The sequence below is a fragment of the Phascolarctos cinereus genome, unplaced genomic scaffold (assembly GCF_003287225.1).
Source record: "Phascolarctos cinereus isolate Bilbo 61053 unplaced genomic scaffold, phaCin_HiC Scaffold_9;HRSCAF=440, whole genome shotgun sequence".
Taxonomy (NCBI): Eukaryota; Metazoa; Chordata; class Mammalia; order Diprotodontia; family Phascolarctidae; genus Phascolarctos; species Phascolarctos cinereus.
In genome coordinates, this window is record NW_027556402.1 from 210,944,412 (window position 1) to 210,971,588 (window position 27,177).

General features: G+C 42.1%; 1 protein-coding gene across 2 annotated transcripts in view; it reads right to left on the reverse strand.

The window, feature by feature from the left end:
• The window catches only part of PDE3B (phosphodiesterase 3B), a 160,402-nt gene extending 143,580 nt beyond the window's left edge, over nucleotides 1–16,822 (reverse strand). The window contains exon 1 of one of the 2 annotated variants that reach the window (XM_078148502.1): nucleotides 15,683–16,822. In XM_078148502.1, coding sequence (XP_078004628.1) covers nucleotides 15,683–16,606 — 924 coding nt within the window. In that variant the 5' untranslated portion in view covers nucleotides 16,607–16,822. The remainder of the gene's footprint in view (nucleotides 1–15,682) is intronic. The other variant, XM_021005329.2, reaches the window with a different exon arrangement.
• Between the last annotated feature and the right edge of the window lie 10,355 nt (nucleotides 16,823–27,177).

Genomic DNA, 27,177 nt, shown 5'->3' on the forward strand with positions numbered 1-27,177 from the left:
AAAGTTGTTTTGATTTGCATTTCTCTAATCAACAGTGATTTAGAGCATTTTTTCATATGACTATAGATGGCTTTAATTTCTTCATCTGAAAACTGCCTACTCATATCCTTTGACCATTTATCAATTGGGGAATGACTTGTATTCTTATAAATTTGACTTAATTCTCTATATATTTTAGAAATGAGGCCCTTATCAGAGACACTGGTTAAAAAAATTCTTTCCTAATCTTCTACTTTCCTTCCAATCTTGGTTGTATTGGCTTTATTTGTACAAAAACTTTTCAATTTAATGTAATCAAAATTATCCATTTAGCATTTCATAATGTTCTCTATCTCCTGTTTGGTCATGAATTCTTCTGTTCTCCATAAATCTGACAGTACACACTATTCCTTGCTCTCCTAGTTTGCTTATAGTATCAGCCTTTATACCTAAATCATGAACCCATTTTGACTTTATTTTGGTATATAGTGTGATATTTTGATCTATACCTAGTTTCTGCCATACTCTTTTCCAGGTTTCCCAGCAGTTTTTGTCAAAGAGTGAGTTCTTATCACAGAAGCTGAGGTCTTTGGGTCTATCAAATAGTAGATTACTAAAGTCACTGATTACTGTGTCTTGTGTACCTAACCTATTCCACTGATCAACCACTCTATTTCTTAGCCAGTATCAAGTAGTTTTGATGACTGCTCCTTTATAATACAATTTAAGATCTAGAATGGCTTGGCCACCTTCCCCTGCATTTCTTTTCATTAGTTCATTAGATATTCTGGACCTTTTGTTATTCCAAATTAATCTCATTATTTTTCCTAGCTCTATAATTTTTGGTAGTTTGATTGATACAGCACTGAATAAGTAAATTAGCTTAGGTAGAATTGTCATTTGAATTATATTAGCTTGGCCGTAATACCCATGAGCAACTGATATTTTTCCAACTATTTACATCTGACTTTATTTGTGTGAAAAGTGTTTTGTAATTGTATTCTGGACTTCCACTTCTTGCCAATCAAATAAACTGTGAGCCACAGACCTAGGGCTTAGCTATCATTACTACTCTGAAGGGTATGAGAATGTATTGCCCTATCCCTAGCAATGCTTTTCCTCCAACCTGAATGCCAAGGATTGAGTAAGTGGTTGCCCAAACAGAATATACCCATTCATGTCATCCCTACCCATGTCTTACCCTCCTTATCCCCCTGCCTTCCCCTTTTATTTCTGACCAATTGGAATCAAGCTTCTAGTGTTAACCATCTTTTCTACTGCACCTCTTCTATATTCCTCCTACCTTCTCGCAATCATTGAAACTTGTCTCTTCCCAGCAGACACTATAGCCTTAGACATACTCACCAACACTGGATGTACCTTCTCTCATTCTAAGAAAGAGGAGGGATGCTTCTTGCTCCTCACTGTTGCTTCTAGATCCTTCCCCTATCATTGTGCTACCACTGTTCAGCAGAGTATGGATAGTAATGGAGAGGGCAGATGATAGGAGTAATCCAGGGTTGGGATTTGACAAGGGATGAAAAGGGAAGGGATTCAAGGATAGAGGACAGTATAAAGTAGGACTCATTAGCTGTAGTGTCAATATTTTGAAGAGAGGAAAGTAAGGTCATATATAGAGCAGGGGTAATGGCCTGGGTGGAGTGATCAGAGGTCATCAGTCATGGCAAAGCGAGGTTTAAGGGAGAGATGAAAGGCTAGGAGATTGTGATCAGATAAAGTAACTTGAAAGGTTTCAGTCATGGAAGTAGAATGTTCGTTCATGGTTGACAGTGAGATCTCTAGGAGATGACCTTTCCTGTGTGTGGCTGAGGTGAATGATGAACTGGGAAGCAAGAATGTTTGGAGGGCACCGGCATAGACATGGAGAGCCTTCCATATGGGGATCGGGTTAGGTTGGTGGGGAAGACTGAGGCAGATATTGAACTTAAGATAAGAATAATAAAAATAAATAGCTGTCTCCAGGTCCTGGTTAGCCTTATGTATTTGGATGCAGTAAATCTCAGAGGAGGAGAGGTTCCATGACTGAAACCTTTCAAGTTACTTTATCTGATCACAATCTCCTAGCCTTTCATCTCTCCCTTAAACCTCGCTTTGCCATGACTGATGACCTCTGATCACTCCACCCAGGCCATTACCCCTGCTCTATATATGACCTTACTTTCCTCTCTTCAAAATATTGACACTACAGCTAATGAGTCCTACTTTATACTGTCCTCTATCCTTGAATCCCTTCCCTTTTCATCCCTTGTCAAATCCCAACCCTGGATTACTCCTATCATCTGCCCTCTCCATTACTATCCATACTCTGCTGAACAGTGGTAGCACAAGTCATACAACTGTGCTAACTGTATCCACCACCAACTTTATCTAATATCAACTGAGCCCTCATTGCTACCCTCCAATGCTCTTACTCCTCCCAATTGACTCTTCCACCCCTTCCTCTCTCCAATTACCTCCACCACGTTCACTGCTTCCCATGGCCCCTCCTCCTCTCTCAAAAAAAAGGAGCTGGTCTTCACTGAACAAGACTGAAGCCATCTACTGTGGGATTCTCTTCTCATAAATTCTATCCTTCAAAGCTTTTCAATATCATCTCCTACCCTCTCTTCCTTTGCTCCAGCATCAGGAGAAGAGGTGGCTCTTCTTCATGCCAAGGTCAATACCTCCATACTTGTGCTCTTCATCCCATCCTCTCCCATCTCCTCTGTCATTAATGTTCACTCTCTGCTTACCCAGTGACTCCTCCCTGACTGCCTACAAACATGCCCAGTCCTTCTCCCCCAATTCTTCAAGACTCAGTCCAAGAGGGCTTTGCTGATTCACCCTATAACGGGAGAGAGTGGCCAGTGTTTTGAGCATGCACAGTGTTTTCTGCCTTCTACATCTCCATGTGGAGCTTGCAGAAGTGTGTAGTGACCCACACGGAGGGGCCCTGCCCCCAATACGAAGCATGAGTGGGTATTCTGCAACTATTTCCTATCTTTTTTTTTTAATTGTCTGCTGAGTCAGAATTGAATATGCAATTAAAAGGCACAACCAGGAAAAGTCACCTTCTCTGTCCCTGGCAGCTTTGAGGGAGGAGGAAGAACTCTTCCAAGCCTCCTGATGGGGGAGCCCTTCTGCCACCTGCATGCCGTGTCTTTTGCTGTATTCTGTCTTCCTTGATCTTAGGTGAATGCGTCTGAGACACAATGACCCCATGAGCCTGCAGAAGTCCAGCAACGAGAGCCCACAGTACAACTGGCCATAGCCCGAGCAACTGAACCCAATACAACCCTGAGGCTGCTCGGCCCAGGCCAGAAGTGGATGCATCCAGCAGCTGTCCTACAAACAAGGAAACAATCCTCTGGCAGTCATGCACCTAGAAGGAGGCTCATTTGGAGAAAAGCCTTGTGGTTCACCCGTTTAAGTCTGAGCTCATTCTCTCCAGAAACTGAGGTGGCAGACGAGAGTATCCCCCAGTTCTGGGGGAATGTTTCATAGGAACCACTTCGTAAGTTCTAGTCCATTCTCTCCAGGCACTGGGGTATAGAGATGAGTGTATGTCCCAATTCAGAGAATCATTTTTGTACTTCTCTTCTTTCTATACCTTTCAGTTCATATCCCTTTGGAAAAGCTAACTGATGATAACTGGTTATTAAAGAGATCGGTCAATATTGTATTGAGGCTGTACTTCGGAGGCCAGCTGGTAATACAGTAGAAAGATCTCTAGACCTGGAGTTAGGTAGGGGTAGAGTTCCTGAGAACTAGAGACCTGAGTTCAAATAAGTCTTCAGACATTTACTAGCTGTATGACTCTAGACAAGCTGCTTAACCACTGACTCAGTTTTCTCATCTGTAAAACAGGAATAATAATAATAGGACTTACCCTCCCCCCACGGGTGTTGTGATAAAATAATATTTGGAAAGCACTCTGTAAACCTAGAAGTGCTATATAAAGGCAAACAATTGCTATTATCATTAATTACTGGTTAGCTGTTCCTGGGGAAATACTTTGTTTGGATGAGGACTCATGAGCTACAGTACTAGAAGAAAATACTCCAACACTTCCAGATTACACAGAGAACACGGAAGAGGGATGAGTACCCTTGCCCTGGACACCTGACCTGCCACTGTGTGAGTTGGCTGAGAGAGTGAGCGAAGAGTCTATCTATCTGGGCTATGTGAAGGCAGAGAACATGGCACCCCCTTCACAGCCTGGGTCATCTCTGGCCAGTCTCCATTACTCCCTAACTGATAAGGCTTCTCTCCTCATTTTTGCCCTCAATAATTACTTTGTACAAATTTTCCATTTACTTATTTATGCCCATTTTGTGGCCATGTGTCCTCAGTAAAATGTGAGCTCCTCAAACACAGGAATAGTTTCCTTTCTTTGTCTTTGTATCCTCAGTGCCCAACACAGTACCTAGCACTAATACTTAGTGAAGTGAACTGAATAGCAGCAGAGGATCATCTAGTCCAATCCCTTCATTTTATAGATAAGGAAATCAAGGCAAGAAAGGTTAAATGACTGGCCCAGGAACACACAGGTAGAGAACAGCGGAGCTGAAAGTCAAGCCGAGGCTCTATGACTCCAAGTCCAACACTCTTTCCAATATACCAGTTTTTATTTAAGAGAAAAATTATCCAAGTGTGTAAGGTTATGCCACAACGTCATAAAGATCTCACTGCTGAGTTACTGTAAGCCAGAGATTTTCCTGCCTCTTCCCTTCTCTGAGGGGTTACAGGGTCCTGGCACACCCCTCCTAAAATCCCTCTGGCTAGTCCTCCAGAGTGAAACCCAGGAAAAGAACTGCATTAGGACTTAATCGAATCTTCCCAAACTGAGAAGATTTTTGCTGGTTTCATGTGTTCCTACTTTTCTCCCTTCCTATCCTGACATTACTGTTTTGAAAAATTTGCAAAAGTTCATTGCTTAAACCCTCCCGTCAAATACATTATCAAAAGGAATGGAATTCTGATATTCACATGCCCCTCTGATATGGTAAACTACACCTGCAGCATTCCCCTGATCTACCTGGAGAGAATCCCTGTCCAAAAAAAAAAAAAGTAATTAGATTCGTTTGGAATGGCCTGTCCTTAGAGAAGTCCTTTGCAATCATCATTTCTTCTTCAAGACATTCATTAATCATCTTTTTAATAATATTCTTCAATTTTCCCAAGAATCAAAGTCAAGCTCACTAGAATATAGTTTGCAATCTTTGGTATTATCCCTTTTATCATTATCAGGAAAACATTTGCCTCTTTGAGGCCTATGGCAACCCTCCAGTTCTCCCCAATCTTTCAGAGATCACCAATAGTAGCCCAGCAATCACACTGCCAATTCTGTAGATGACCTGAGGTTTAGATCATCTGGTCCTGGTGACTTTAGCTGATCCAGAGCAACTGGGTGCTCTGTCACTATGTCCCTACTTTAGCCTAGATTTTAACTCCTTATTCACCACGTCTGTCCTTTCAAGTTCAAGACCACCTCCTTGGCAGAGGAAACAAACAAAATAAGAGTTGTCTCCCCACAAGCAGTAGGTTCAAGCCCTTTTCTTCAATCCCCTTTTCTCCAATATTAACTCCTTAACTGCCTTTTTTTTTTGGGGGGGGGGACACTTTAAGCATTCCTAGCCAGCTCTAGACTCCTAACACGGTTTCTAATGTTTCGTATTCATTATGCATTACCAGCCCTGGCTTTCATCTTCTCTAGGTGGCCTTTTAAAATCTGTATTGACTGATGAGCTCTCTATGCACCCCCAAGTCTCTTTAAATAACTGCCCCTTTTCCTTCTCATTGGAAAAGTTCCTCTTTTCGTCTACATAATTTCATTCTTGAGAGATTACCAGACCTCCTAGAAAGTTCTTCCTCACTGATGAAAATCAAATTCAGAACGGCAGCTGCCTTCTCTGCTTCTACCTTTGAAAAATGAAATTATCATTAAGACTAGTCAAGAAATTACTAGCTGCTCTGCTTTGGGACAAGAGGACAGCACCAGCCATGTGAGAGGCAGCATGGTACAGAGGACAGAGCGCTGTACTTGGAGTCAGGAGACCTGGGCTCAAATCCCACTTCAGATATTTACTGGCAAATCACTTAACCTCTATGAGCTTCATTTACTCTGGCCATAAAATGAGAGGGGAAAACTCAACAGTTGCTAAGGTCCCTTCCAGTTCTAAATCTCTGATCCTATGTCCAGATAACTGAAGTCTCCCATCACTACTGGATCACACCTGTGCACTGGGGGCTTCTAAAGTTTCCTGAATTCCTTTCTGTCCAACAGGATATAATAGACAATAATGAAAATATCAATTCCATTCTGCCTCTGCCAAATACTCTCTTCTGGGCTTCCTCCTCTGGTTAAACTGCATTGCTGCTTTTTGCTTTCACATCACTTCATTTCTGCACATATCCATTTCTCCTCACCACCACCACCCCTACCCATGAGTCTTTTCTTGTAACAAAAGAAAATTTAAGTAAAACCAACCAATCTACTGCATTTGACAGCCTAAGAAATATTCCACACCTATCACCACCCATTGTAGCTCAGAGAGCTGCCAGTCGCAGCCTTCAGGGTACTGGGATTACAGGCAGGTGCCACCATGCCTGGCTCTCTTTTTAATTTATCATAGCTCTAACACTGGAAGGGATCTGAGGACACTGAGGCCCAGGACAACTAGGTGACTTGCTCAGGGTTCCACAGATACTAAGTTTCGGAGGCAGGCCAGGATCCAGGGGTCCAACTCTAGAGTCCACACTCTTTCCACTTTACCATGATTTTCCTATGGCTACCTTTTGTACTGCAGTAGGGATGGGTAAAAGTAGAGAGTTTTCTCCATCCCCCTTCCTTTTCCATTTAAGACTCTTAAAATTAGATTTGCAAAAGTCTAGGCAAATACACTTTTAAAATGCCACATGATGTGCAATGGCATCCCTGGACAGGAACCCATCTGTCCTAGACTATAAGTTATGGTCCAAGAACTAATACCTGTACAGAGACATCTCAATCACATTTCTCCTCGGGGCCAACCCAGCCACATGGTGTGATTTCAGAAGTCCCTCCTCAAGAAAAAAACAATCTTTCCACCTGCTTGTCAAGGTCTGAAATTTCTTGAATGAAATGGCAAATCCTTTCATTCCACAATTAGCCACAATGTTCCATATGTGAGAAGAGGGAGGCACAGGAAATAATACACCATTTATTAACAAAAATGGTATTTGAATAAGCCAAAATGCCTAGATTCTAGTCTTTGTTCTGCCACTAATATACTGCATGACCATAGCCTGAGTCAGTTTCCTCATACATAATATATTTTCACCAAATAATACTAAATACCCCCTCTTTCAACCTCAAATTCTATGAGCCCATACAAAACCAATGACTAAAACTCAATAATGCTAAAATGAAATCAGCCTACAAGTATCTACAAATTTTACAAAAGTCTACAAATTCATGATACCATTTCTTTCCTATTTGGATAAGGACTGTGTCTTAAAGAGCAGGAAAATACCGGCACTTAATAGTCCAGAAAGAGGTCGGAGCTTTGGGGCAAATTCCATGACTTCAGTCTTGACCTGATGAAAGGAGCTAACAGGTGTAAAATGCTTCACTACATAAATGTTAGCTATTGATATTACAGCCTAGGGTGAGCTCTATTGACCCTCAGCTGTGTAGACAAAACATATTATTCCAGCAGAATGGAAACACTGCTGTAGAATGGTACAACACACACAATCACCCCTGGGAAGCCAGACAGTCCATTCTGGAACAGAGTGAGTACTTACCAAGGTATGATGGGGAGCCCTGAGTTCTAACTAGCTGTGCCACCTTGGCAAGTCATTTATTTTTCCAGCTCCTATTTTCCTTATCTTTTAAATGGAAATAGGTTATACTAGATTATACTTTAAAGTCCCTTCCAGTTCTAACATTCTTTAATTTGCAAAGATCTAACAAAAAAAAAACACTCTAATAACAAAGAGTTTAACAAATTTAAAAAAAAAACCAAGAGACAGAGTTTCTGGGTAATTCATAATCAATTTATTTATTAAACTAGCCAGCAATCAATAAATTGATGGTCAGTGGTTCCTCTCAGTAACCACATGGAGCCCCATGAGGGGCCTGAGAACCTTAAATACTTTTTGAAAGGGAATGCCCCTGACAAGTGAAAATCAACCCTCACTGGTGGACATTTAATGAGGAGGTAAGTAAGAAATCTTCAGCTCCTCCTGCTGAGAATAGCTTGATCATGAGACTTAAGCCACCTCCAGCAATCTGGACAGGGCAATCCATCTCCACCCAGACCATTCTGATTGGTTTTCTCCTACATGAGCTGGGTCACCCTAAACTCTAATCGAGGAGTATAAAGACAGGGGCTTCTTTCCCAGAGTAAAATCTTGCCCAGACTGGATCCTGTTCATACTCTAAACTTAAGTTATGTCTCCTAGTCGGGTGGGGTCACACCCCAGATTGAAGAGCAAGTTCCTTGAGGGTAGGGGTAATCTCAATCATCTATGTTCTTCAGAGAGACAAGAGCTAGGCCTCAATGAGGAGACTGAGAAGAAAAGCCTGGATCCCAATTTAATAACTGGTTATTAAAATAATAGTAAAATAATTATTTCTCTCAAGAGGGAGGACCAGAGGTGGTAAGTTGCCCAAGGTTACACAAAAGTACCAGTATTCAAACGCAAGTCCTCTGACGCCAGACCCAACACTACATAACACCACAACACACTGTGCCACTCTAGGATGTAAGTTCCTTAAGGGCAGGAATTTTTTTTCTTTATCTCCCCAGTACCTTATAGTGCCTGACATATAGTAGGTGCTTAATTTTTTTTTATTTTAATTTTAATTTGCTAAATTTAAAGGAATAACCCTAACCAAAAAAATCCATATGTGCATACTACTCATTTTCATAGTACAATTACTTTATTTTTTAGAGAAGGGTAGGGGAAACTGCTCTCCCAAGCACAATAATCACTCATTTCACTAGCCTCAACCCAATGAGGAGGGTTACTTCAGTCCTCCTTAAGCAGCCTCCACTTCCAAGGAGGCTCACCATATCAGTGCCAGATTTAGTGGAAACACATGATCAGCTTGAGGCCTAGTACAGCTCAGAGCTCCCAAAGTCAAGCAATCCATCAGCTTCCACCTCCCCAGCAGTAGGGACCACATCCAGCCTACACTGTATTTCACATGAAACAAAAAAATAACAAATTTTGGAAAGATGTCTCCAAAACGCACAACTTTTACATAAAAATCGTTATTTTGAAGAAACACCTATTCATCTACATCTTTCAAGATGGTAAAATAAGTTATTAGAATCAACAAAAAGAATTTTGAGTAGTACTTTTTAGGAAATCCAATATATTTAAGTCCTATCAAACTCATCATATAATAAAGTATCAGAGATGAGACTGGAAAAAGTATTCTGAGACGGAATGCTTATTTAGCAATTAACTCAATCACTTAATTTCACAAACACAAGAATATTCTAAACAATGCAGGATGTCTTAAAAACACATGAGGAAAAAAGAAGTAACCTTTTGCATTTTAAACAAATTATACTTTATGTAATGTGCATAGCTTTAAGTTATCAAAACTTTTCAAAAATATTTAATATTTTAATTTGGGGAACATTTTAAATGCATTAATTTCTCAGCATTTCACAATTCTGTATTACCTAAATCTGCATCACAAAGTGATCAAGAAAAGGGTTGCAAGTGAAGCTATGCAAGAAATGCTTGAAATGTCATAAATTGGAGCCTGTTGTTCAAACGCCCAAAGCTTGTATGAAAAAGCAGCTGGGTCTTTTTTTTCCAACTTCTTCCTCATCTCACATTTAGCTGACTATTGGAAAACATAATACAGGCCTAATATTTCTTTCTTGGGTTTCCATTAACCTAGGAAAGCAAAACAGAGGCTGTCAGCAATAAACAGATTTAAACTAAAAAAATTTGCAAAAGAATTTTTAATAATGTTAAAGATATGCATTCATGTACATATTCATGAGATTAATACAACTCTGATTTTATATATTTCAAATATTTACTGTTAGTATTCAACATGAGACCCAAAATAACTTCACAGAACTTAATTCAGCTAAATCCACCCTGACATCAATTTTTAAAGACATATGAACTCTGCAATTTTTTCTTGCAGGGATTTTTAATCTCTTGGATACTTTAAATTATTGTGCTAAAATGTTTTTTTAAATGTTGTTTGTAGACTGTCGATCTCTATGTCAAGCTGTTCCGCTTAACTGTTTTTCTTTTTGAGGAGACAAGGTTTGTGAGGGAGAGGGATAATGGGAAATAATTATTAAAACAAAAGGATAGAGACTGGCCCTGTGATTTCATTGATCGAAAGAACTCCTCAATGAGGAAACTCTCCCTAGTGATACAGGTTGGCACTGTTTAGAGCAGAGGTGTTTAAACTGGCAGCCTACAGCTGCAGAACAACTCAGTGCAATCCAAAACAGGTAAAACTGTTGCTGCGGAATGATTAACAAAATAAATAAAAATACAATATAACACAGATAATATTAATTCACAGTTTTCTAAGTCAATATGGTGCCTGCAAGGATTTGAGTTTGACAGCAGTAGTCTAGTGTACAAAAGAGGTAAGTGATTGCCCAGGGGTTACCCAGCCAGAATCCAGACAAACAAAACCATTAATAAAATTTATTTAAAATTTTAAAACAAAAAACAGTGGAAGGAATACTGCATTTGTGTTCAGAGGATCTGGGTTCAAGTTTGGCCTCTGCCAATACCTGTGAATTATTCTATTTTGGTATAGCCATTCTTGAATGCCTAAATATCTGGCTCTATAAAAAATAGGGCCCTGGAAGGAGGAGGCATTTCAGATCATGAAAAAGATCTAAAGTCCCCTTCATTAGTGGGGGACCATGGATGCTTTAATAAAGTGTGGTCAGCTCTGACCTTTGTCTCACTATCTTTTATTGTAGGCTGGATAATTTTTATACCCACGCCTTGAAAAAATCATTTCGCAACATCTCTGGGCTTCAAATTCCTTATTTATGAAATGAGGACATTAAACTAAATTATGTCTAAGATCTCTTCCAGCTCTATAGCCATGATCACATGTGTTGATTTTGCTATTATAGTACTGCAAAATCATCTATACACAAGGAACCTTACAGAAGTTGTGGCATTTTTTTTTCAAAGAATTGAGCAGACCAGTTAAAATTCTCTCCCTTCTAGAAAACAGTAAATGTTTATTTACTCCCCATATTTTTCCCCAATAACTATAAGCTAAAAAGTAAGTAAAAATAAGCAATTATCAATATTCAAATTTTAAGTTAAACTTTCAAGAACTAGTAACCTGTGAAAATCAGGACAAAACAACAATAAAAGTCAAACTTTTAAGATTCTATACTAGCCTGACCTTACTTTTACCTTACAAAAGACAAAGTGAATTGAAAAAGAGCATTTCAGAACTGGAAGGAACCTTGTTGTTCAGTCACATCTGATTCTTCATGACCCCATTTGAGGTTTTCTTGGCAAATGTACTGGAGTGGTTTGCCATCTCCTCATTTTACAGATGAGGAAATTGAGACAAATGGAGTTAAATGACTTGCTCAGTGTCACACAGCTAGTTAAGTGTCTGAGGCCAAATCTGAACTCAGATCTTCCTCACTCCAGGCCCCAAGCTCCATCCACTTTGCCACCTAGCAGCTCCAGAAGGAACTTCTGAGATTATATATTCCAGGGGTGGGGAACTTGAGGCCTCAAAACAGCCACAGGTTTCCCACCTCTGATTTAATCCAACCTCTTTATTGACAGATGAGAAAACAGGCACAGGGCAACAAGGTAACTCATCCAGAGTTACAAATACTAAGTAAGAGAGCCAAGAAAACAATCCAAGGCTCCAGATTCAGAGTCAATTAACCAACAACCATTTATTGATCACCTACTATGTCTCAGGAGCTGTGCTAGGGGATATACAAACAAAAATGAAGTAGTCCCTGCCCTCAAAGAAGAGGATGTTCAACCTGGGGAGATATGCACCTATAAAACTCTAAGTTTTTGGGGAAGAGAGGGAAAGCACTAACAGCTGAGGGAATCAGGACAGGTTTCAAGCAGAAGACAGAACTTGAGCTGAGCTGTGAAAGAAGACAGGATTCTATATAAGAGGTAAAAGTGAGAGACAGAGAGAGAGCGTTCCAGGCAGGTGAGACAGCCCATGAGCCTCAGGAAGAAATGGTCTATCCTGGTAAAGCAGGAAGGCTCACTGGGCTAGTAGGTAGAATGAGTGACAGTGAGTAAAGAAGCCCACAAAGGGAGGTTGGCACCAGCTTGTGAAGGGGTTAAAGGCCACACAGAAATCTATCTGCATTGGATATAAGAGGTAAGAGGGAATCAGTGGAGGGTTTTGAGCAAGAAAGAGACACGGTCAGATTTAGGTGCATGGCACCATAATGTCTACTCTTTATGAGTCATCTAAATCAATGTTGTAGGGATTAGAGACTATTCTTCCTAACTTTTTACAGTCGCCTAAATGACAGTTTTCTAAGCCACATGCTTTCTGTGGCAGACCCAAGCCTGGGGCCAGAATCTATTTCCCAGCTTCTTGCCTGCTTGTCCCCATTTCTAACCAGTTAAATAGGAGTTTTCTCTCCCAGGTAGCTTTCGTCTGTGGAACCAGGGCTCCAACTCTGGGCTCTTCTCACCTGGCCCAGAAATGCCTTAGGGTCTAAGGCTTAGGCACTATACTCCTGGGCCTCCATTCTTCCAACTATTTAATTGACACTCTCCAACATAGCTTCCATAGCAGAGCTAGAAATCAAAAGCTACATCCAGTCACTCCCAGCCTACGTTTTTCTATTTAAAATGGCAGTGTTTCAATTCCAAATGGTAGTAAAAGTAGATATTTATGTAGTACCCAGAACACTTTCAAAGTGTGCTACACAATCCATTTGAGCCTCCCATGCGCCTGCAAAACAGGTGCTACAATTACAATGTCCATCTTACAGATGAGGCTCAATAAGGTCCTACAGCTAGTTTCAAGAGCCAGAGATTGAACCAAGGCTTCAGGTCCAAGGAACAAGTCCCAGGGCAGATGAGAGCCCAGGTCCACTTACTCCCATCTTAGTGCTCTGAGCATTAATGACACCATGGTTAATCATTTCTGACCTTTTAAACAACAGCTTTCTGGGCCAGGTAGCTTTTGGGGCAAAACTAGGATGAGAATCTAGATGCCCTCACTCCAAGCCCAATGGTCCTTTCATAAAACATGCTTTGAGTCAAGTACTTAGCATCTAGTATAAGAGTTCTTAATCTTTTTTTGGTGTCATGGACCCCTTTGGCAGTCTGGTTAAACCTGGGGACCCTTTCTCAGAATAATGTTTTTAGGTATATAAAATACAAAGAAAACTAATTTATATCAAAAGATGTCATTTTTTTCTATCCAAGTTCACTAACATCTCCCCCCAAATCTATCCATGGACCTCAGGTTAATAACTCCTGATTAGCAGCTTCCTTTCAATTTCTGTAACATTGCAGGGACTTTTCCAATTGTTATACAACTGAGTTCACATTTCAATAATAGAAACCTCATTTTAATTGCCATAAAAATTCTGACTTCCTCTAAAACATGGGAATACACTATTCCATCCAATGCAAAATCATAGACTTACTATTTAACCCCATGGACAAGGCCAAAGATTTCGCTGCCAAGTTTAAAATGTCAAAGTAAATTTTCAACGACAGACCCAGATCCTTGTACAGCTAGCACACATATTCACAGCCCAAAAAAGCCCAAAGCAGAATTGCAAATGATTTCTGCAACATCATTTTTATTAGAAGCAAAGAGGCCATTTTCATGCATTACAAATCATTTTTGCAGAAACACAATTGCTACCTGACCTAGAAACATCATCATTTAAACACGTGGTTGGAAAAGGCACAGTATTGTGGTGTGGTACAAAAAGTATGGAACTGACCCAGCTGTAGGGACCACCTCACTGCATCTCACTAGTCCTTCCCGATCACAAGACCCCTTTCCAACTCTAAAACGCACTCTAGAATTCTATAAAAAAACAAATCAAACCTAAGCTGTGAAGGTCTAGGGCCTGGACCCATGATTTCATTGGTACAATAAGAAATCCTGATGAGCAAACTTCATCAAGGCACAAAAGGCTGCCCATTGGCAGCTGCCCAGTGATCTGCCCACAGTCTCAGACCATGTGTGTCAGGGTCAGCACCTGAACCCAGGTCTTCTAGCTTAGCAACAGGCTCTCTATCCACTCTGTCACAATGCCCCTCACAGAAGTATTCAACAAAAAGTAAATTAAAAATGGACTATCAACTATCAGTAGATATGATTAACTGTACCAACAGATCAAGGTAAAGTTAAAATGTATTCAACTTCAATGCTAAGCTTAATAAAATTTGCACCAAACTGATAATTAACTTGCCCTAATTAAAACCTCCACTATAATATTATTCATTTGGGGTAGTATGTTCTTAAAACGTTCACTGATTAATAGAAAATACTCTTTTCAATCTAATGACATTCTTGTGAAATCAGCTAAATACCATTTGTTTCAGTGTACATTCCTTCCCAGAGCAATTTTTTTCTAACACTCTGACCCTTGATTTTTCTAAATGATACCAGCTATCTCTAATATTAAAATGGAATAATGGAAGGCAGAAAAAAATGTATTTATCAAATATCTTACTGACCACAACAGGCCCCTGGCAACTTCTGCAGCAATTTCATGACAAAGGGACTAAGCTGTCTATTTGCACAGACAAATCTACTTTTGCTTTTAACAGAACTATAGCAAACATTCTTCCCTACAAAACTCCCCCAAACAAGCTGCTTAATGCTGCAAGGCAAGTAGATTCACTGGGTTACAAACAGCAAAGGGTTTGTTCCCAGATGAAAATTTCAATTCCTTAAAAAATAGGTTTTCTTACGACAAACCTTCTTAGGCATCTTTCCAGATATTACTAAACACTGCTTAAAGGTTACATATGGCAAGAAACAGTTTCTTAAAAAAAATTACTAAACACTCAAGAAATATACATTGTCCTGTTTTGCAAAAAAGGAGTCTATTCCCTTTACAATACAGAGGATGGGGGGGGCATCACATGGGAAGCTGACCACATGATCTCTAAAAACATTTCAACTAGTCTTCATCCAAATTGAGAAATCTTATTTCCAAAGTTCCAACAGAATTCTGGCTAATAATGTTACCTGACTTCCCCTCCATGATAACAATAACTTCAATTAGTCTATACAATTTGAAAGTGCCGATTGAAGTGTGATTAAAGCGCCCTAGTTATACTTCATACATTCTTCTGATGGTTATCATTTTACACAACAGCTGGCGCTCAAAAGATGCACCTTGACGTTTCCGTGGGCTGGATCAGCCCATATGTAAAATCAAGTCCCATCCAACCCATATTTTTAAGAGCACGCCTGTTGGACAAAGTTTTGAGAAGATGCAATAGAGTCTGGGTTAGTTGCTGCCTTTTTCTACAAAGTTAGTAAAGCAGCGGCTGAGTACAGCATAAAAGATGAAAATATTTGTTCTCATAGATGTAAAATGCAATTCCTTTTAAAGTTCGAACTTTTCCAAAGATCCCTACTTATGGTTCATTCCGGGCGGGGGTAGGGGCACAAGAGAAAACAAACCTTTCCCCAGCTACCCAGGACTGCTTTCTGGTAACATACCTGTTCTCTGGAAATACAAGGCAACGAAGGTCTCCGGGACGTTTGGCTCCCGAAGCTGGTGGGAGTCTCGCCTATGGGCACACAACTTGACCTTCTTCGGGGTCTGATCACAGGCACTTTGCCGTCCCCGCTCAGGCGAGGCAGGGAGGGAGCTTCCCGGAGCGGAAAGAAGCGATCCAGCCCCAGAGCCAGCCCCGTGCCGATGCCCCCGGCGAGCCAGGAGAGCAGGGGCCCGAGAGCGGCGGGAAGGAGGCTGAGGCTGGCCACGGACACCCACCACACCACGCCGGAGAAGAGCAGCACCAGGACGCTGCGCGTGGGCTGCACGGGCTGCAGCAGGCTCAGGACCCCGACGCAGCTCAGCACCAGCAGCAGCCTGCCCAGCACCACGAGCTGCCCCCCGGGGCCGGGCCCCCACTGCGCCAGCACCAGGTCTCCCACGAAGCAGCAGGCGGGCAGCGCCAGAAGCCCCCAGGGCCGGCGAGCGCCCCGGCGGAGGCAGAGGCGGCGTCGGCGCGGCCGGGTCAGGAAGCAGGTGAAGAAGAAGAAGGCACAGGCGAGGCTGAAGAGCGGGCACAGGACGTGAGAGAGCCCGCGGAGCAGGAGCCCCAGCGGGCGGCCGAGGCGGGCGCAGCCCTCGGGCCACAGGAGGCGGGCGAGCAGCAAGCCGGCGAGAGCGCCCAGCGCCGAGCTGCCCAGGGCTTCGTTGGGGGCGCGGCGGGGCGCGGGGCCGGGGGGCGGTGAGGACGAGGAGGAGGAGGAGGCGCGGGGCAGCAGCAGCTCCACGTTGCACAGGCGGCAGACGTGGTACAAGAAGCCGCGTGGAGGGTCCTCGCGCAGCGGGCTCGCCGAGCTGCGCACGTAGCCGTTCCGCAGGCTCTCCCGCGGGGGCCCGGCCCCGTCCCGCCGCGGGAGCCGCCTCATGGTCGTGCCGGGCTCAGCCCGCGGGGCCGGGATCCGCTGCGCTGGCTTGCCCCCTCTCCTCCCCGGTCGTCTCCTCCGCTCTCCTCGGCGCCGCTCTGGGAACTCAGGACGCACAGGGGGCTCGGGCTCCCGCGCCCGCACCTCCGCCCCCGCCCCGCCCCCGCCGTGCCGCCCGGCTGGGTCCGTTCGGCTTCTGGCGCGCGCTCCTCCTCCTCCTCCTCCTCCACCTCCCTCCGCCACCTCCCCACTGGGAGCGCGCCCCACCCGCGCGCCTGCCCCGCCTCGGCCCGGCCGGTCCAGGGTGAGGGCCACTGCCCGACCGACTGACCCCACTGACCGGGCATGCCCAGTTGGGCCCGGGAAGAAGTGTTTGGCAGCCTCACCGCCCTTCCCTCCCCGCCCCCCGCCCCACACCCCAACCCCAGGGAAGGGGAGGAGGAGGGAATGACCCAGTGGTGGAGAAGAGATCCCAGGGCTGAACCTGCAGAGGAAACGAAGGAAAGCCACTCTTAATCTTTGACATCAAAGGTTTCGTAGCTGGGGGCTAAGAGATGAGGTCTTCAGTGGGGTTCCCTACTAAGAAAAGCACTTCATTGACCCTTAAAAGTACTTTGTTCCCTTCTCTTGTGGTTTCAGTGGCATCCTCATTCAAGAATCCTAGAATTTATAGCACAAAGATCTAGATGGTCTAGATTCTAGAACAACGCTCGAATTTTACAGAGGAAGCTACTGAGTCCCAAAATGAGCAAGGGACTTGCCCAAGATCACCTAGTTATTGAGGCAAAGGAGACTTCGACACTGAAACCAGTTCCTCAGACCTCCCTTTGAGCTTGTTTTCCTTCTATCTGCAGCTGTGGTGCAACAGGAATCAATGGTGGGAGGCTGGCTTTGGGGTCCAAAAGTCCACAATGTGCAGCATTTGTTAAACACTTATCTTGTCAGGCACCTGGGTTCAAATTCTGCTTTGGATTCTAGCTGTGTGACCCTGGACAACCGACCCCTCTCTGCCTCAGCTTCCTGGTCTGTAAAAGGAGAGGGTTTGAATTAGAAGTCAAAAGTCTCACCTCTAAATCTATGAGAGGCCCCTCCATGAGTCCATCCATCACCCCACTCCACTTAAAATAACAAAATACTCTAGCCCTGCTGCCTTTATCAGGTTAGAACATCTCTAGTGATTCAATCTGTCACAAGCTTTAAATTAATGTATGTCCAGTCACACAATGTGGGTTTTGTATAAAATAGCAAATTAACTCCCAACTGGGCTTTAAGGTGTCTGGCAATTAGAGAAGAAATCAGTTCCAGCCAAGTTCCTAAGAGAGAGTTGCTGGGGGAAGGAGGAGGAGCTGCACCCCACTGCCAGTAGAAACTCCTCCTTTTCCACACCTGGACTAGAGGACAGCTTTGTGAACTTTGAAGGATTTGAGGATTTTGACTTCTCATAGTCCTAGCAGTATCTCCTTAACAGCAACAGTTAGTAGAAATGGATGCACTGGGAGCCAAAAATAAACCATTCACACTAAAGAAAGATTCAAGACATCTTACGGAATCTGAATATGTGTTGAATCCCACAAAATCCAGGCCCAACTTTGCCCATAGGCATGCCCTGAAACACATCTTTTTTTTAATTTACAAGCATGTCCAATATAAGGGACTTTATTTTTTTAAGTAATTTAAGATATAGTTGGGGATTCAGGGAAGACAAAAAAAAGGGGGGGGGGAGAGTTGAGAGGAAAACATGGATCTTTCTATCTTCTCCCATTTATAGGATATTTTTAAATTGATTTTCATAGAGCTAAGAGATCGTTTGTTTTACATGTCTTAAAACTGAAGGCCAAAGAATTGAAGGGACTTAACCGAAGTGATCCAGTGATTTAATGGCAGAACCAGGATTACAACTCAGATCTCAACTCTCAGGCCAACGCTTTTTCCCTTCCACCACCGAATTTCCCTTTTTGATTACCTGTTTGAAGGCTACATACATCTGATAGGATATATACCAACCTCCTAATAACTCCATGGGCTACCTTTTCTTCTACAGTTAATGGATTTCCATCTTGCATCTCGACAAAGCATCATGCAATGTCCATTTTAAGTAAGCAGGAAATCACAAAGCGGTTTCACCCTTCCATCAGAGGTAATCAAGTTCCAAAGTCCTCATTCTCCATGAGGAAACTGAAGCCCAGAGAGATTAAATGACTTGCCCACCAAGTGTTAAATAAATAGCTAGCAGTCAGAGTAGGATTAGAAACCAGGTCCCCTGACTCCAACTCTAGGGCTCTCTTCTCTAGCATTCTTCCTTCTGCTACCTTTTAACATACCAATTTTAACAACTGATCAATAATTTTAGAACAGGGAAAGTCATCTAGGACAGGAGAGGCATCGAGTACAGGAAGGGAAGTAGCCTGGCTCTACCTTTTAAACTTGCTGTGTGGCCTAGAGAAAGTTGTAACCTCTTTTGGTCTTAATTTTACCATCTATCTAAATTAAAATTAAATTAAATTTTAAAATTTACCATCTATTTACAAAAATAAAAAGGCTAAAAGTTCCCTAAGATCCTTTCCGGTTCTAAATCTAAGCTTATGCCAAAAATGTAGCCCCTAAGAGAACCTTCCCCTGTCAGGGGCTGTAAAGCCTAAATGTGTGCTAAGCCTGTAATGGAGAGAAGTGAACCAAAAATTCAAGTCCTCAATGATCAGTGGGTTAAATGGAAGACATAAATGCAAATGTTGCTTTTTAGTATTATTGCCTTCCCTACTCTTCCATCAACTATTCTTTTTCTTGACTACCATCCAAAATTTCATGGATCTTCTTGAATTAATGCTAATAGCTGATATTTAGACAGTGCTTTAAGTACATTCTATATACATTATTTTGTTTGGTCCTCATAGCCTCCTTGTGAGGTAGAACAGAATTATTATTCACCGACAAAAAAACTGAAGCTCAGATGAAGTGATTTTCAAAAAAAACACATGGATAAGTGGTAGAGAAGGGATTTGTTGTAGTCACCTACAGTTGGAGGATGCATAGATGGGAACACCAAGCCTGAGTAGCTTTAGAAGATGACATTTCTGATTATATGCCTCTGAAAATCACCAAAAGTTAACTAAACTTAAAATACGCTCAAAAAGAGTGAGCTAGCCATGTTCGTAGCAACTCCCTCTACCATTTACAATCTTTGTCACAGACTGTTACTTGGCCACATTTCTTAGAGGTCAAATTAAATTATTGTTCTGCCAGACTCAGACAGCCACAGTACTAAAGGGTTTATATTGCTCTTGACTTTGGGTCCAAGAGTTTATAGCTATTATCCAACGTGCAAACATCCCTAAAACACCAGAATATCTTGGCCACTCAGCTGATCTCTGAAGAGTCTTTTTCTAGTATTGGTGTCACCTCTCATTGATTCCCTTCCCTCTCCCCAGAAGTGGGATATGAAACCTCATCTGACCCAATAATTTACATATTAAAAAATCATAGAGGGTACCTACTCCTTTTCTAAATTCAAGGTCTAGTTGGAATCTGTTTTCAAGTTTCAGCAGCTCCACCTATTGGTAATTTGATCACAATTATCAAAGTGAAATATAGATACCAACCAGAGTCAACCTCTGGAAGAATCTAGTCCAGCCCTTGGCTTGATTTCACCTGAGCAGTAAAGTCAGGTGATAATGCTCTGGCCATGGCTCTGCATTCCACCAAATGGTTTCACCCATAGTGAGCTGCTGTGCCTATCCCGTTACAAGAGAAGCCTTTCACTGTTTGAAAAAAAGCAGTTGAAGAGTTGTGAATAGTGGTTAATCCATTTAGAGGTTTGGTTTGTTTTTTTTTTTCCACCAAGGCCTTTAAGTTCTAGTTATCATCATTGCTAGGAGCCAGCTAAGTCAAAAAACTTGACTAGATTTGAAAATAAAACAGAATAAAATATTAGTTCTAAATGTAACCCTTAGGAATTGGAATGGGCTGCCCTAATTTCTCAAAGTAGAAAGCTATGGCAGTCACTGAGACAAGCTTTGAACATCAAAGACATTTTCAGAAATAGCTAGTAAATTGGCTAACATTTCTGAAGTTCCAAAGAAAATTTGTTAAACCTAAGTCATTTCTTCTTACACAGAAAATGTAAGTCATTGTTAAACATATCATTTTTTCTTACACAGAAAACGTTTGGAATTTCAAAAGAAAATAAGCCTTTGTTTCACAATTAAATTTCAATGAAATTAAACTTCAGTAAAGCCTGAAAACAAAATCTGAGTAGCTCTTTCTAGGGCAGAAAAGCAAATTCTAAAGTTCTGAAGAGCCAACAATTCCAAAGAGTAGTGATAATTGTAATAACTCACATTTATACAGAACTTTACAGAGCATTTTCTTCACAATAACTATGATGTAGATAGTATAAATATTATCATCATCTCCATTTTATAGATAGGGAAACTGACCCTCAGAGATGGTAAGAGACCTATCCAAGGTCAGTAAGTGGAAAGTGGGGACTTGAACACCTATTTCCTGCCTTTATAATCCAATATTGTTTCCATCAAGGATTTAGTCTGATACCTATATCCTAAGTGAAATATAGAGCAGTCTGAACTTCCTTTTCTCTCTCAATATCTTTTCTTTCCTCTCTCTTAATTCTCTCCTTTTCCTTCTACCTTACTTGGCTCTCCTCATATATGCCTGCCCTTCCCACCTCAGCTCTATCTCTCCCTCAGCTCTGAGATAGCCTCATATGAGCCTGAAGTACATTTTGTATTGTAATTTATTATATTAATTAAATAAAGTTTTATATTCCCTCAATTTTAAAAAGATATTGATTTGTCAATCAGTGACAATGACTGTATTTCTCCCAAAAAAATGAATAAATAACAGGTTTCTCTTTACTTGAAGAATCCTTGAATTATTGGTTTGTGTTTTATCTGTAGGTGAGTGGCCCTCAATGAAAAATAGGTTTTCCCACTCTGGAATACAATATTAACAGTCTTTGGTGGTGCGGCCCCTCCTAGCATTTGTGACAGAACACTCACGAAAAGAATTCTCTTCCAAGATCAAAGAAAATTGGCATGCATGCTTGTGTTATATGGTGGCATCTGAGATCCAAGTGACAAAGAAGAGTCAACTAAGACACCTGTAGTTATATTTTGAATGTATTAATTACTGCTTTCCCCACCCCGTCTCCCATGAAAGTATATCCTCTAGTATTGCAAACATTTCTCCTTTTCCTGCCTCCAGTTTCAAGAGGAACTAAAGGTATCTATGTCACAAGCTTGGTACATTTCTGAAATTTAACAGCTAGTTAGAGTCTTAAATCAATACCTGATTGTTAATCTGAAATTCCCCAGAATTTGGGGTCAAACCCCAGCCTTGGCCCTTGAACAGTAAACAGTGATGGAGACTCTTTCCAAGTTTTAATGTTCCCCTCTCAGACAAGCAGGAGTTTCTTCTGCTCTGCCTATCCCAACAGACCCAGTGGGGGCTGCTACCGTTGACACTGAACTTGTGGCTAATTGTGGAGTCCTGCCACAAAACCACCTCACTACCACAAGCTGGATTCTTGCCCAGGGAATGACAGACTGCCAGCCCAGGCGGGCTACGGGAGGTAGCAGGAGCAAACTGCCTTCCCAATTTGCTCACCCCCAGACAGAGGCCAGAAATGGGTCAGTCTATCAGAAAGAAGAAAGTAACGTCTTCTCCTCCTCAACTTAACTAGAATTTTTATTAAATTTATTTACCAGAATTCATTTAATCAATTATGTGTTTATTAAGCATATACTATGTGCATGAGATTATTTTTTACTGATAGTAAAAGTTCTAAAAGAAACTGAATAATATTTTATTTTAGAGGACCAGGGATCTCTAGGCTATATGAGTGCCCTCTTCCTGCTTCCTCCTCCTGTGTGATTCTTGTCCATATCTCCCTTACATCTACTATAAAGGACCCACTCACCAGGTTGGAGGATGTCCTATAAATAATCAACAAACATTAGCAATGTAATTATTTACCAAGATATGCTAGTATATGCTGAGTGAACTCTTTACATATGAGAGGCATCAGAGTGTAGTGGAAAGAACGCCCAGAATCTAGAGATCTGGGCTCTAGGCCCAGCTCTGCCTCTAATTCACCCTCTCACCTTGAGCAGGTTATTTCCCTTTATACATGAGTTTCCTCATCTGCAAAATGGAAGTGTTCCAAGGAAATGCAATGAAAAAAAAAAAAAGAAAGAAAAGGAAGTGCAATGAAATCCAGCTCTGTTATCCCATAATTTTTGTATATAACAATAGATGAGTACTATCTAATGTATTTTTATACAGATAACTGGACTTCCAGCCAATCCTGTGCCATTGTGAGTGCCACTGGTATGCAGACTCCTGATTGGTAGAATTAAGGCCAAGGTAACAATGCATACCTACATAAGGGAGGGAATTTGCACCTAGGCTTCTTGGGAGAGAGATACGGACATGTCCAGGAAACCATTTCCTCAACAAATCCCAGATTTCCTGCTTGCCTCCCAGCAGGTAGATAGAATGGATCTTCATGGGTGAGATCGGGCCCTCTTTCTCTTGGTTTGAGCTATTGCCACATTCTCAGCTAAAGAGTTTCACAAAAGTGTTCAGGAAAAGCAAAGTGGGAATTTGTACAATTACTCAGGGAATTTGAACACCTCTAGATGGATAATTCAGATAAACGCAAAGGGATTGTGTGGCCTTTCCAGACTACACAACCTTCATTAGCTGCAGCACTCCTGTTCACCAGCGTTTATGATTGGACAGTCACAGCTGTCTGACAGGGCTTTACACTTTGGTAACCATATTAATGTAGATGTAAAGTGTAGAGGGAAATGAGAGGCACCACTACCTATGAAATACTTGAATTCTGCATATTTAGGCTGGCTATACAATACCGTTTAAAGTGACAACCGACACCCACTCTGTGTTGAACAGATCCTGACTCCCCAATGTGTCTCTTGCCCAGGAACCCTCAGGGACATGGCTAAATTCTCCTGTTGAGATTCTGACTCTCTGCAGGTGAAACATTTCACCTGGGACCTTCTCTTCACTCTCCAATGTTATCCTGACCTGAGAAGTTCACTTTCTTCTTTAAACAAATACCAGCCAACCAGGAAACCCTGAGGTTTTATTGTACCATAAAACAGGCCAGACATTTCCAAGTCTTCATAGGAATGAACCTGACTAAACTTACGCTAAAAATAGTTTTGAAATAAACTCTGGGCTCATAGCTTCCCTAATAATCAAAATTCCTTCACTCAAATCAACTTTCTTCCTTAATTCCCTGCTCTTTCAGAGCCATACCCCTCTGGAAATGCAAATACTTTTCAATCTCAGGCCTTTATTTTCATCATGAAGAACTGAATGCAGACCCCACATCCCTACACTTTTTCTAATGGGCCCAGAAAGTGAAACATTTTTGGAGCCTTTGAAGGAAAATTAGCCCTCTTCTCCGGAGATTCTCACCCACACCCATCATTGATGGCCCACAAATAACTTCCTGCCATCTTTGAGCTAGCAAATATCATAGCATGGGTGGGGGAAGCTTTGTCTCCAAGGGTTGGCTATCCCTTAACCCTCTCCTTTCCTCCCTTCCAGAGCCATGGAGTTTCTCTCGTTCTAGGCCCATTGAAAAGTAGGTTGCTCTTCCACAGCTTCTCTCCCCCTCCTGTCCCTAGATAAGCACACAGTTCATTTGGAGGGTTTTTACTGCCAGAAGCTACAAGGAAACAGGCAGCGGTAAAAATAACTGCCATGAGGAAGTTACCAAATTACAGATGTCTTAGAAACCTTATAGTAATAGTTATCCTTGGTTTACATTAGAATGGAATAGATCTAGCTAGGTCAGATCTGTCTTAGCTCCAGGCCTCACCCCTCTACCTCCACATATCAGTGGATTTTGGATATCAGTGTAATCCAATAGTCAGAGCTCTCTTCTATTCCCAGGGTGAGTGTTACTGATCAGAGCCTTAAGTAGTTCTTCTGGGGCTCAGAACAAAATTTAGGGTTAGGGAGTATGGGCATGTTGTGTATGTATGTTTTGTGACTTTCTGTGTTTGTGTGTATTTTGTCGTGTGTGCATTGTGTGAGTATATGCATGTATGTTTCTGTGAGACATACATGTTTGCATACATATGTGTACGCTGTGCATGTATGAGTATGTGTATGCATAAACATGTGCATGATTGTGTGCGTGTGTGTTTGTGTTTGTGTACACACATGGCTCTGTGTGTGTGTGTGTGTGTGTGTGTGTGTGTGTGTGTGTAGAAAACAATTTGTTCAGTAGTAGTCATGCTGGAGTAGGACGGCTGGTCCTCCAAAGAGTCCAGACCTTCACCCTGTGGCATAGCCAATAATCCTTAACCCCATGACACTATAAACGGCCAGGAGATACCTGGGACCGGAGAGGGACAGGAGATAGGCTTTGCTTGGGGGCAGCTAGGTGGTGCAGTGGATACAGCACCGGCTGTGGAGTCAGGAGGACCTGAGTTCAAATCCGGCCTCAGACACATAACACTCACTAGCTGTGCAACTCTAAGCAAGTCACTTAACCCCTATTGCCTCACCAAAAACAAAACAAGACCAAAAGAAAGAGATAGGCTTTGCTCAAGTATATATAGGGCAGCCAGGTGACACAATGATTAGAGTACTGGGCCTATGGTCAGGAAAACTCACTTTCCTGAGTTCAAATTTGGCCTCAGACACTTACGAGCTGTGTGACCCAAATCACTTAAATCTGTTTGCCTCAGTTTCCTCATCTATCAAATGAGCTGGAGAAGCAAATGGCAAACTATTCCAATATCTTTGCCAAGAAAACCCCAAATGGGATCATGAAGGTCAGACATGACTGAAAAATGAATGAACAACAAATCCACAGCATTCTACTTTAGTTAGGAGTTTTACATTGCCCATTTGGTAACCTGATAGTTGGGCTTATTTATCCCAGAACAAGAACAGTTATGTTGTGGCATGCTGGGTGGTAGCATGTGACTGGCAGGCTAGAGGACTGCTTGTAGGGAGAATGTGCACCCCCCCCCAAGATTTCATCACCCTGAGGCAAAGCCCTAGTCATTCTACTTCTAGTGATGGCTGTCTTCCTAAGTCCACTTCCTACACCCTCCACAAACACACCAAATCTCTAACACTGTACCCTGCAAGAGGTGGTGGTGGTGAGGAGATGAAATTAAGTGCTCCCTCCTAAGCAGATGACTTAGGACTTGGTCAGATTTCATTTATATCCCAGGAGACAGTCATGACTTCTAAGCTCTATCTCATGCTCTTCTTGCTATACTCAGGTAAGTCATCACAGGTGACTCTCTCACATTTTATCAGAAATAGTCATCATAAAAATGAAAAGATGTGTTAAAGTGTGCTCACTATACACACGAAGTCTTCATCTATCCATTTGATATGCCAGGAAGGAGGCCAAGAGGGAAGAGTGCTATACTTGAAGTCAGGAAGACCTGAGTTTGAATCCTGCCTCAGACCGTTACTAGCAGTGTGACCCTGGGCAAGTCCCAACCTCTCTGTGCCTTGGCTTCTTCATTTGCAAAATGAGGGGATTAGACTTGATGACCTAAAAGGTCCCTTGCAGCTCTAAATCTATGATCCCATGATGGACACCGCTCAGCACTCTAAAGTCACAGGAGATATTACACAAGAGTATGGTTGGACTAAAAGAAGTTCAAGGAACTTGCCTAAACGGTAGCAATAACAGTAGGGGCTCTTTTTTGGTGTATTTTAAGGTTTACAGTGAGTACAGAATCTAGAACTCCCAATTTAGGCAGTAACAATGTTCTACCCTGTGTGACATTCTAAAGTTAAAGGAACTTTCAGGGAGAGTCTACTGACCAGGAGTGGGAAACCCCTCTATAACAGCTCCAAGAAGTAGCACAATCCCCACTCCCAAGGCAGCTTGTTCCATGTTAGAGCAGCTGTAATTGGGGAAATCCTCTTGGTGGTGCATCCCCCTGATGTCCAGCCACTTCTAATTCTCCCTTTTGGTGCTGAGCAGAATAACTGTCCTCCCTCTTATAGATTTTAATCTTCATCTGTGAAGGCTACCCTTATGAGTCAGCTTGAGCAGAGCCCGCCTGCAGAGCAGTTTTCCCAGTGGTAGGGATGGATTTGCCTGGATTCCCCAATGGCAGACATTTGCCAGATGTCTGGCTGCAGCCAGAGCTGCAGTCCATGGCAACAGAACAGACCTTAAATAGTATCCTATATTACAACTACAAAATGTAAGAGAAAATATAAATACAAATAACAAATGGTTAAATGGAAGGGAATATTTGCCTTCCTTTCATTCCTTGACTCTTCCGTAGGTTCTGCCTTATTTAGAGACAGGAGCGGAAGCAATAAGGAAATGACAGGTCCCTTGTCTTCAAACCCAGTGTTAACACACCAAACAGTGGAGGGAAATTTTCCAAAGTTGTTGCACAAAAATGGTTCCTAAGCTCCTTCCTCTTTGCACCATACCAGCTCCTACCAACTGAGGTCACATTTCCACAACAGCGAAGGGCGAAAATAAGGAGAAAGGGGAAACTGCACAAATAATCTGCTGACTTTTCTCCTTTGTA